The sequence below is a fragment of the Coturnix japonica genome, chromosome 5, assembly GCF_054131305.1.
Source record: "Coturnix japonica strain WE chromosome 5, WE-NBRP24, whole genome shotgun sequence".
Lineage (NCBI taxonomy): Eukaryota > Metazoa > Chordata > Aves > Galliformes > Phasianidae > Coturnix > Coturnix japonica.
The window spans coordinates 22,636,998-22,648,110 of record NC_140667.1 but is presented as its reverse complement, the minus strand read 5'-3'; the positions used below and the strand labels follow the sequence as shown (position 1 = coordinate 22,648,110).

Sequence of the window (11,113 nt, the reverse complement as noted above, 5' to 3'; positions counted from 1 at the left end):
TCCTACATCCATTGGATGGCACACAGCTTCCCAGGTGCTGCAGTGAAAATAGCCACAATCTTTATGTATATTGAAGAATCTGCATCTGTGTGTGCTGCAGTGCCCTTTATCTTTGCAATTCAGTGTGACTTAGGCATGAGTTAAGAAGACTGAAACATTGCTGGGAATGTGCAGGAAACATAATTGATGAAAACTTAAGTGCTTTTAAACTTCAGAAATATATGCTGTCAGTTACTCTTGATTTCACTTTTTCCTGAATTTCTCTTCAGTCTTTGTTTGATCTTAGATTTATATTCTTTGCTTAAGCTTGTTCAGTCCGGACTAAAGCACCTGATTCTTTTAGTTTTATTTATTTATTTATTTCATGATGGGGACAGCCTTATCATAAATGTCTCTCTAGGTTTGAATACACTCCATGATGTATAGAAATCTTTACCTGCACATGCACAGCAGATTTTATTAGAGACTTGTTGAGTTTGGCAACAGATTACATTTGCACTGTTGATGTCCCTTGTCTGGCTCCTTGTGATGGCTCAGACAATGCTTATTGACTTTTCTGTATTGACACCTTCATTAACCATAGGAATGATATCTTTGCATAGGTAAATGCACCGTACTGCTTGTGTATGGTCACTGTACCTTTACAGCCACTACCCAAATCACCACATTTGCCCAGGCCATGGATATGATTAGGAATTCTCAACTCTAAAAACATTCTAGTGCTATTTGGTGAATTGGACAATGGCCACGTGGCTCCATCAGGTCTGTGCAGAAATAAAATGCTTCCAGTGTTGCTAGAAGTCTTGTTAGCTGAAGTGCTTGAAGCTTTCGCTGTAGATTTAAAAATCACAGATCCAGCCATTACTGACATTTGCTTAAGGAAAGACTGTCATTCAGTTCTCATTAAAATTTCACATTAAAAAATTATGGTCGTTGCAAAGGGTAGATATGAATAAGGACAGATTGTGTAGTAAAAGGAGCTCTGACAAGTTTTTGCCTCTATGACACTGATTGACATCAGTCAAGGCACTTAAAAGAGTCTTCAGGAATGGGTATTCATTGTCCCTGGGGCTACACAGTACTCAGAGAATCTGAAAAAATACAGTTGGATTTTTTTAAATATGCCCATCATTTTCGGTTAACTTAATAAAGAGGAGGAATTTCTTTGTGGAATTAGAAGAGAATCAAAGGTATCAAAGCATCCATAAACTAAGGCTCTGACCACGTGTCACCTGGTGATGGATTTGTTGGAGTCACGGATGAGGTTCTACACTTCAAAATGATTTATACTTTGTGGCTAAAAGAATTCAACTACTGACTTTTTAGTTTGGCTTCGGAAACGTACTTCTAAATGTATGTACCTGCTGCACTGAGCACATATAAAAAGTCAGCACTCGGTAAGACTCTCTACTCATTTCATTTCTTCCATTAAGCCATGGCTTAGCACCGCTCAGGTCACCACTTGCACTGCCTCAAGATGAGGCTGCTAACTGTAGGTGCTGCAACGTGCTTACAACTAGAATACAAGTAAAAGTAATTGCTTAAGATAATATGCCTATAGCACAGGATACTGTGGGACTGGAAGCCGATAAACCAGCAGTAGTATCGTTATTACATTAAGAAATGATTTGAAATGCATTTAATTTCACACCATAGTAAGTACAGATGAAACCGCTACCAGCATAGTGATGAAACAGCCCATTTATTTGAGCCTGATTTTCTGCCAGTTTGTGGATGTTCTGTCTCAGAAGTGTTTGTGGCAAATGTGCCCATGTCATCTGTGCGTTACTGGCTGGACTTATGTGTGTCTGCACATCTCTATTTTCTCAGCACACAGGGAAGACCAATCAGAGAGAACTTCAGTTCTCAGATGCCTTCCTGAGCCTTGCTGTGGGTGAGATCCTCCAAGCAAAGGCAATGTGCAGTTGAATGTATCCATTGGAAAGCTGTTCATTACTTTCTGGATCGTCTCTGTGCAGCTTCCTTCCCTTGCTGGCGCTGCACACACTTTTGGCCTTGCTCTGCATGTTTTCTTTTGCAAAATGTATCTGAATTGTTGCATGTTTTATCCCCACGTGCAAAGGGTTCCTAGGAGAGCAACTTTAAGGTTGTTAATGACAGTTCATTTTTTCTTAGTTTTTCCTTATCCACGTTAGCGCTTGTTCACTGATGGAAGTGCCGCACAAATGGGAAACCTCTGTGACAACCTTTATTCTTCTACCAGTGTAAGCCATTCACTTGTCCCCGTGGGTTTTGGGATCCAAGTCGTTGGCTGAGCCTGCAGGCAATAGAACTGATGGTAATTATATCCATCCATTAATAGCGGCGAGCAGCAGCTCAATACAGGAGAGCCATTGGCAATCCGCTTACCGTTTCAATTTCCAAATTGATCTCTGGAGCTGGCAGGAATTGGAACCCAAAGGAAAACGTTATTTTTGTTATCTCTGCCTTTCCGGCTCTCTCCAGAAGGTTGCCGGGGGCGCACAATTTCCCAACTCTCTGTCCCCCACACACCGCCGTCGTTGCCCTTCCCCGCGCAAGATGGAGTGTCCCCGCGGGCCGCCATCTGCGCGTCGCAGGCCCGGGGCCGCCGGGCTCGGTGGGCTGCCGACCCGGCGGGAGCGGAGGATGCGGCGGGTCGTGGGGCGGGGCGGAGCGGGCTGTCGGCTGTCGGCTCTCGCCCGGCCGGGGGGCGCGCGGAGCGGGCGTTTCGGGGAGGGATGCCCCCGAGAGGCGCATGCGCTCAGCGCTGCGTGACGAGAGCGCTGGGGCAGCATCGGGAGGCCGCCTCGCCTCTCATAGGTCGCCTCCCAACGGCAGGCGCGCTCCCGCGACGGAGCTCTTCCGAGTAGGGCGCGCGGGGGCGCGCGCGCGCTCGCGCCGTCGGTTGCTCCCGGCTGCTCCCGTCGCACGCCCCGCGCGCTCCTCGTCGTCAGCTGCTCGCGCGAGCGCGCCCCGCCCTCCGCGCGCGCGCGCCCTGTCAGCGTGTCGCGCGCCGTGTCTCATTCCGCCGGCGGCTCCGCTACGCGACGGCGGGTTCCCGCTTCCGTCCCCGCAGCCCGGCGCCCGTTCCCCCCGTCTCGGCGTCTCCCCGCGCCCTGCAGCCTCGGCCGCGGCAGCGCGGGCCACGCCGGCCGTGCCGCACTCGGGTAAGAGGGATGCGGGGGTTGCGCGCGATCCGCGGCGGCGGGGGAGCGGATGCCGAGCCCGGAGCGGAGCTGCTCCGACCCGCGCTCCCCATCCCTTCCCCCGGGCCTGGCCCCGCCGCCGCCGCTGCTCGGCAACCGCCGCCGCCGCCACCGGGGGGGAGGGGGCCGCCCCCCGCCGCGCGCCGCTCCCGGCCCGCTCCTCACCTGGGGGCGACACCGGGGCCTGAGCCGCCTCCGCCCGGCGGGGAGCGGGCTGGGGAGGATGGGGCGGCGAGCGGCGGCCTCGGCACCGCCGGAGGTTGCGGGGCCGGGCCGGGGCCGGGGGGCGGCGGGGTGTCCGTGGCGGAGGACGGGCGCCGGGATGGTTCACCGTCCCGGGAACCGCGGCCGCCCGAGGGGACGCGCTGCCCCGGGCTGGGAGATAGAGGCGGAACTCGGAGCCGGAGCGCAGCTGGAGGAAACGCTCGTTCTCACGGGGCGTGGAGCCATACCGGCTGCTGCCTCGGGCGACCTTTACCGTGCTTCGGTACGTTGCTTGCTTTGGTCTTGGGCTCTGTTGGTGATAAGGCCTGTTTTTCCTCTCAAGTTTGGGTATAACGTCTGTTCGGGTCCTGTCGCACGTGTATGTGCTCGGTGTCCCCTCCGAAGGCCAGGCTTGTGCGCCTCTGCTTTCGGAAGCTCCTGACTCGAGGGGACAGAAGAGGTGGTGGAGAGGGCAGAGCAGCGAGCGAGTCCAGCGCTGCTGGTCGGGCTGAGCATCTCGTCTCTCGCACTGTCACTCGGTGCAGTTTGCTGCTGTTACTCAGTGCTATTTGCTGCATCGTACTGTGCTCCAGGTTGTACCAAAGAGCCTGAAGGCACAGCCATCAGCTGACGTTTTGCTTGGTGAAAGATCCCAAGTTCCTCGGGGCAGTGCTGGCTTTTGTGCGCGCGGTGCTCGCATAGTGTAACATTCAGCAATATGATGTCAGCTGCTGTGGTCCACACGCTGTGTGGGTGTGGAAGGGGAAAGCAGCCAGGTGTTCAGAATGCTCATGACTTTGTCTGTGGTGTATATAGTGTATATGTGCATACATCATTAAACACACACAAACACTTTAAGCCAAAATGCAGTGTTTTGATGTCTCGGTTTCTAGGCGTTAACTGAAAGCTGCTGGAGTAAATGCTTCAGAAGGAGTGCTTACGCATGAAGCATTTTTGGATATGATAGCATTAGTCAAATTTTGTTCCAAGTTATTCTCCAGTGTATGCTATCAAAAACTTTAGACAAGTCTGAGATCCAGAAACAAATGAATAGTCAACGTTGGCCATGCTGCTGCCTGGGGCTGTTTTACAGGCACCTCTGTTATAATTCCTTCCATTATTAAAGAAGCCCGGTTACTAGGACTTATCAGTCGGTGACTGCTTTGAAGTATTTCCAGTAATATCCATTTCTCTGGTTATTACAGGTACACAAAGTCTCATGTTTGTATGATACTTGTTGGTGTTTCATGTGTTGGTGTGTACCTAAAGCTGGCAAATCATCAGATTGCAGAGTTTGCATATTTTCCCAATAAAATATAACAAGACGACCATTTCTCAGTGTTGAAAGTTTAATCAATTATTCATATTTTCTGAGGAAGCGGCTCAGTAATGAGGGGAGTGCAGGAATCACCCAGGAATAGCAAATCATGCACATGGACTAATTGAGTGATGCTGCCAGGACATGCAGGAGTACAGAAATGTAGCATGTCTGGCTACATTGTAGCAAGTTGTAACTTTCTTTTCTTTGATAACTTTTATAACTGGCAAAATTCTAAACAAAGCAAGACGTATTAGCTGAGCGGGTTGAAAGACATTGTCTAGCTAATATTAGAACAAGAAAAAAGCATCAGTTATTCTCGCTGGAATACAAATCTATATTTTAAGTGAATTAGCGAAGGTAGTACAAAACCACAGAGTGACTTCCTTTTGTTTTGGCATCTGTGGTTTATGATCGGTCTGCAAACAGAGGCTTGATTGTATAACAAAGTTACCATGTTATCCATTCATGGGATTGCTCTGAAAAATTGCTTTTTTTGGTCCACTCCTGTCTCTCTAGCTGTACAGATTTGCCTCTTTATCTGTCACATCTGTTTTGAATCGAATGATTTTTTCAGCCTTGGAATTTATGTACAGTAAGGAATAATAGAAGATATTTTTTTGCGCTGACATTCTTTGATCAGTCCGTTCATTGAGATTTAAAGGGATAAAGAAAACTGGGACTTGAGCATTTAAATTTCATTGCAGTCAGAATTTAAAAAAAAAAAAAAAAAGAAGTAATTATTGTGACGTTCGGCTGGTCTGGAGGGGGAGCTAGTGTCAAACTAAAATGGGACCTGCTTCTCCTTAGACTTATTTAAAGCTTTCTTGTTGGTCACAGAGTTTGCTTCCAATTCTGTAAGGCAAACAAATGTAGATGATGCGTGCTATGTATGATTGCATTAATATGCATCTCTTTTATAGGACAACTGTAATTTGGAGATCATGCGTATGTTTTTCTATTGTGCAACAACAGACATCTTCAAAGAACTTTGAAGTTACAAGATGAAGCTTTCATAAGTGCCAGGGATTCTTGTCAAACTGTAACTTGGCCTGTAAATATACGATTAATTGTTGCAGTTTTCGCTACAACGTATTTTTTGCTACTTGGAGTAGAATGGCAGCTGTTGTATTCAGTCAGCAGCGTGAAGTATTTTTTTTCTTGGTACCCAACAATGTGTGGCCTCACCTACTCTTTGCTAAGTGCTGCTCTTACTGCACCTCATTAGCTTCCTCTTTTCCCATTTCATTGCCATCAGTCTGCAGTGCTTCTGTGTTTCCCTAGAAATACCGTCACAGAATTCTCTGGGGATGTGTTGTGTCCCATCATGTAGAGTATCCAACCCGGACATCTTTCAAAGTTAGCAGTGCTTTAACGGTCTGCATGCATTGAAATGCTTTCTTAAAAAGGTCTTTCTCCCTTTGTAATTTACTAACGGCTACCTGCATTTCCCTTGTGACTTGTTTTATAAGTTACTTAGCAGGGACCTGTGAATGGCCTTGCTACAGAAGCTCTCACTGCTTGATTTGTTGTTTGGTGTCTGTTGATTTAGACTGTAAATTTTAATGTTTAGATGTACTGTGAAGTCAGCACTGAGGTACGAAGTCAGAAATTTTGATTATCTATTGAAATACTCCTTTATTTAGGGAGGGGGAAAAAAAAGGACTTACCTACAAGGCACAGTATCCATAGTGTATCACTGAGATACAGTTTAGATGTCGGTGGTCCATCTTGATACTCAGGAAAACAAGCAGATGTATCAGGAGATGATCTTGGTGTCTGATCTCCTGTGCAAAAAAAAAGGAGGATTCAAGCAGTGGAAGTCAGGACAGAGTACGAAGGAGCAATGCTTCAATGATTGGACTCAGAGTAGCGGTTAATGGATCATATCCGGATGTCAGTAACAAATGTGATGCTTTGGAGGTTGATTCTGAGGCCTTGAGAAAGTGATGGAATATTACATTTGTGGAAGGCAACAAATTGAAGAGAATAGTGTACGAGCATCAGGGCAGTGCTGCCATTTGGGGGGACTTGGGCACCATGTAGAAAAGGCCTAGCCAAAACCTTATGAAATACGACAAGGCCAATTGCAAAGCCTTGCGCCTGTGTAGGAAGGGCACTTTGTAGTGATATGGGCTGTGGAGTAGCTCTTCTGGGAAGCTGTGGCAGCAAACATCATGGGCTGGCAGTAGTGTGCTGGTCCAATAGGAGCACAGCCAGTAGACGGAGGGAAGGGATTATCCCTCTGTCCTTGAAACTCATCAGACCACATCTACAGTGCTATATGCAGTTTTGAGATCCTCAGTACAGGAAAGATACTGATAAACTGCATTGAGTGCAGGAGGGGGAGGGGGGGGGGGGCTGTCATGATGGTTAGGGGCTGGAGTGCTTGCACTGAAGAATGGCTGAAACACCTGGGCTTGCTTCAGTGGGATACAACAACAATGTGCTGATACCTTTGAGGAGATCAGTGAGAAGATGAAGCCGTGCTCTTTACTGAGGTATATGATGGGAGCGAAAGGGGCAGTGGTTGTAAGTTGAAACAAGATTTAGACTGGATATGAGGAAAACTTTCTTCAGGAGTGTGGTCATGCTGTGGAAGTGATTTCTCATATAAGTGACTGCTCACCAACTGCTCTCTGTCTAAAAGGTTTTTGGTACCCAGCTGGACAACAAGCTGAGCAACTTGGTCTGATCTCATAGTTGACATGAGTTTGAGAAGGAGGTCAGATGAGGAACCTTTGGGGGTCCCTTCCAATGTTTATTGTCCTGTGCATCTACAGCTGCAGATGCTTCAGAGACGTTCTGTTGGAATGCAGTCAATACAGGCAGAATGTTTTGGTGACTCAGCTGTAACGTACCAAAGCAAAAGAACAAGGTTGCAGTCAGCTTAACAAAAGCATCGTTTGTACGTCAGGATATACCTTTTGCTGTCTCTTAGGAAGATGCATGTGGATCTTAAATGATTAAACTTTCTAAAGAAAAGATTGCCTTTTGTAACGTGAAAGGTTTTTTCCTGCGCCTGTCTTTGGAAAGGTGAAAAATGTATGTTTTGCATAAAATGAAAATATTGAAGGAGCTGAGCTTTAAGATGGATACACCCACAGAAAGGGTCATCTTGGAAAGCCTTTGGGAACTTAAAAGAAAATGAAAAACGAGTCTTCTATGAGGAAATATCTGGCAGCCTTAAACATGAGTGATCTTTCTGGGTCATTTGTCATGATAGGTGTGTTAATTCATATTATGCAGCTCATAATGCATCATTTCAAGGTGGTGATTTTCTGACTATCTGCTAAATTGGTTGCAATCAATTTTCATTCCCCTCCCCCCCCAATACATAATTATTGCTTTATGGTAGCAGTATTAATTCTGAGTGTAAATGCTTCTTAAGAGTCTGCTTTTGTTATGCTTGCTTCAAAACCTTATAGTACTAAGGAGAATGGTTTTCTGTGAAGTTAGAGTTGCTTTTGCAGGACAGTAATAGCAATAAATATAACCATGACATGATTAATTCTGCAAGGAAAGGAATTGGGAATGATGCTGCTAATGTCTTATGGAAGCTATTTCTGGCTTGCTATGTCTTAGCATCAGCCTTATGCAAGGATCTCTAAAGTAATAATAATAATAATATTTCATATTATTATTCAATAATAATAATTCTATTCCAACAATTTTCCTAATGTTTAACTTTTTTATTACATTTCTCATGCTGAACTTCACCAAAATTTGCCGACAGACAGCACGGTCTCTTCATAACTTTCTTTTTAGGGAGTATTTGTGAGCACATATGTAATAAAGTAAATATATCTGATGTGCTGTTTATTGATTGGCTCATAGTACTTAGTGGAGGTTTTTTTTTGTTTTTTGTTTTGTTTTTTTTTGTTTTTTTGTTTGTTTTAATTAAATGACTTTTTTACATTATCAGAACATTCAATTACGTGAATTACTTCTCTGTCCATGAGGAGATTTCTGCTGACCAAGAAGAAGCAACTCAGCATCTTCCAAAAATGTGAACTTTCATTACAATTGCCTGGAGCCTTTGTCTTCGGTTCCCTGCCTTTATTTATGATGATAAAATACGGAGTATACTTGAAAAATTAGTATGTGTTTCTGTTATGCTGTGCTAAGCTGACTTTTTGCTCCTTCTTGGGTATTTGCTAAGCAGCTTCCTCTCACAGTCATTATGGATATTCACACAGTAGATGGTCGTGTACTTGAGGTTGAATGGTTTTTGCTCTTGTACTGTACGTAGTGTGGAGATGGTCTCCTCTGAGCTGATGGTTTGAACGTGTTACGGAATTATGATAGTTGGTAAACATATATTTTTGCATTTACAATTCTCTTGTTAAAATAATATTTGATAAATACATTATTGTGTAGTATGGCTTGATTTTTCTATGCTTTTGTTATCCACTGGAATTACTGTAAGTGGATTTTTATGCTACCTTAGACCTCCAGCCTGTAGTCAAGAGAGCTGTCTGAAAGCTGGTGGCTGCTATTACTGGTAGAAGCGGTATGGCGTTTCTGCAGGGCTGTTTTCTCTTTGCTCAGGGAACTTAATATTTGAAATGAAGGTGTCTCATTTGTTTATCTGAAACCATAATTGCAGTGTTTTCTGTATTTATTTTTTTACTTAAGAAAGTTGTTTATATTTTGAAGGAGTTTTAAGTGAATGCTCAGGTTAAGTGCCTGTGGGTTTATACTGAATTATTAAAATTTACTTGTGCACAGTGGTTAAGTTTACTGTTTCTTCTGGATAACAGCAGCCCAACACTTTGATTTTCACCTCTCATTAAGATGCCCTTTTTTAAATTTAAATTTAAATTTTTATTATTATTATTTTTGTGTGTGTGTGTGTGTGACAGGTCAGCTCAGCATTTGGAACAGTTTCAATAGGCATCATTTTGTCAGATGTCATCACATGTGAGATGTGTATTTATTTATTTATTTATTTTCCAGACTAATCTTTCATTAGTCCTTTCATATAACACAGACCCTACTATTTTGTTAGTTTTGTGGGTCCCTGCTGTAGGACTTTGACCTGGCAGGCTTGGTTAAATAATGTCCTGCCCGCGCAAGTACAGTCCCCTTCCTAGAGAAAGTCTGTGAAAGAGTCAGGCATGCTGGAAGATGAGATGAGCCACGATACAATGCAGTAGAGGCTTACAGCTCATACTGTGTGCCATGTCATACTGTGGTGGTGAACACATCCATGTAAAACTTCAATTTTTCTTTCTTTATTATTTTTTTTTTCCTACAAATTATTTAGGAAACAAAATGATTGCTCTTGAAGACTGCTATTTTTGGTGTATTTCTGTGCCTAATTATTTATTTCTAGAATAGCTCATCTAGTGGCTGGGGATGCCATTTGGTGATCCATCAGAAGCATCAACCAAGCCATCAGCTGCCTTGTTATTTCTGAAAATAAATGTGAAAAGAGGAAGCAGAATTGTATTCCCCTACTTTCAGAGCGCTGGTTTGAGAGCGCGTGCAGATTTTTCAAAGCATCTTTGACTTCCTTAATGTTTGTATAGTCAGTGTAAATATGGAAACGCTTCTTCACAGTTCAAATATATTTTCTCATGACACTGATGTGAAATGTTACAATATGTTCACACTGGTTTAGACAGCAAGGGTGTATTCTGTGAGTTCATGAAGGTTATTGTTTCCTGCTGAGAAGTTTGAGTAGTGGGTGTAACTCTGGGATACCTGCTAGTCAAACACAACCAGCACAGCTTTTGTCCTACAAGGGGTATTTCATTTGTTGGACTCCATAGGCAGTAAGTGACTGCTTGCTTGCTTAATGTTATTATGTAGCAACTCCCGCATTCAAGTAGGTCTCAAAGTTATAAACATAGTATCATTAGATTGATAACATCTGTTAGTAGCTTTTCTCCTGAAGTCTCTTACAAATGTGTAATATTGTTGTTTAAATGTTTTAACTTCCTGGCAGAAGCAACCCTAAGGAGATTGATTATTTCTTTATCTGACTAAGACATTTCTTATAAAAAAAGATGATAGCTTTAACTGTGCTTTTCAAGATAGTAAGTGCTTTGAAATGAAAGTGAATGGAATGGACTTTTGAACATCTCTTTTCTTGGATGTTGCTCAACACTACTGTACCAACTCAGTGTTTATTAGCTGCCATCATTTGGTGGTGAAGTACATCTAGAGCTCAACAATCCCCTTAGAATGTGACTTTTTTTTAACTTATATATACCAGATTGAATGTAATTCCAGAGAAAAATGTGTTGTGAGCTGTGAATTGTCATCTGAGAATTCTTCATCTGTGTTTCAGCGTGCTTGCTTGAAGTCTTTACTGTATTATGAAGGAGAACAGTCCCAGATGTGCACAGTTAGAATGAATAAACATAAGAGAACACCACCAATAAAAGAGAACACA

General features: G+C 43.9%; 2 protein-coding genes across 9 annotated transcripts in view; one reads left to right on the top strand and one right to left on the bottom strand.

Moving 5' to 3' along the window:
- Nucleotides 1-1,683: 1,683 nt before the first annotated feature.
- LOC107314794 (uncharacterized) lies at nt 1,684-7,411 on the bottom strand. The gene is made up of 3 exons (XM_015864464.3): nt 7,340-7,411; nt 2,371-3,921; nt 1,684-2,278 (listed from the first exon to the last, which is right to left on the bottom strand). Exons 1-2 carry the CDS (start codon nt 7,409-7,411, stop codon nt 2,797-2,799), a joined length of 1,197 nt encoding a protein of 398 aa, XP_015719950.2. The 3' UTR covers nt 1,684-2,278; nt 2,371-2,796.
- The window catches only part of FUT8 (fucosyltransferase 8), a 62,861-nt gene continuing 54,705 nt past the window's right edge, over nt 2,958-11,113 (top strand). For 7 of the 8 annotated variants that reach the window (XM_085548699.1, XM_015864462.2, XM_085548692.1 and 4 more), the window contains exon 1: nt 2,958-3,149. The gene's annotated coding sequence lies outside the window, so the exon portion shown is untranslated. Of the gene's footprint in view, nt 3,150-3,538; nt 3,676-11,113 lie in introns of those variants that run through there. The other variant, XM_085548697.1, reaches the window with a different exon arrangement.

What these genes read in the sequence shown, in the direction of transcription:
- LOC107314794 (XM_015864464.3), bottom strand. Translation starts at nt 7,411, where the DNA reads ATGAGATCAGACCAAGTTGCTCAGCTTGTTGTCCAGCTGGGTACCAAA. An exon ending in TTTTAGACAGAGAGCAGTTG is followed by an intron (nt 3,922 to 7,339) that starts GTGAGCAGTCAC and finishes ACCGAGTGACAG; the next exon opens with TGCGAGAGACGAGATGCTCA.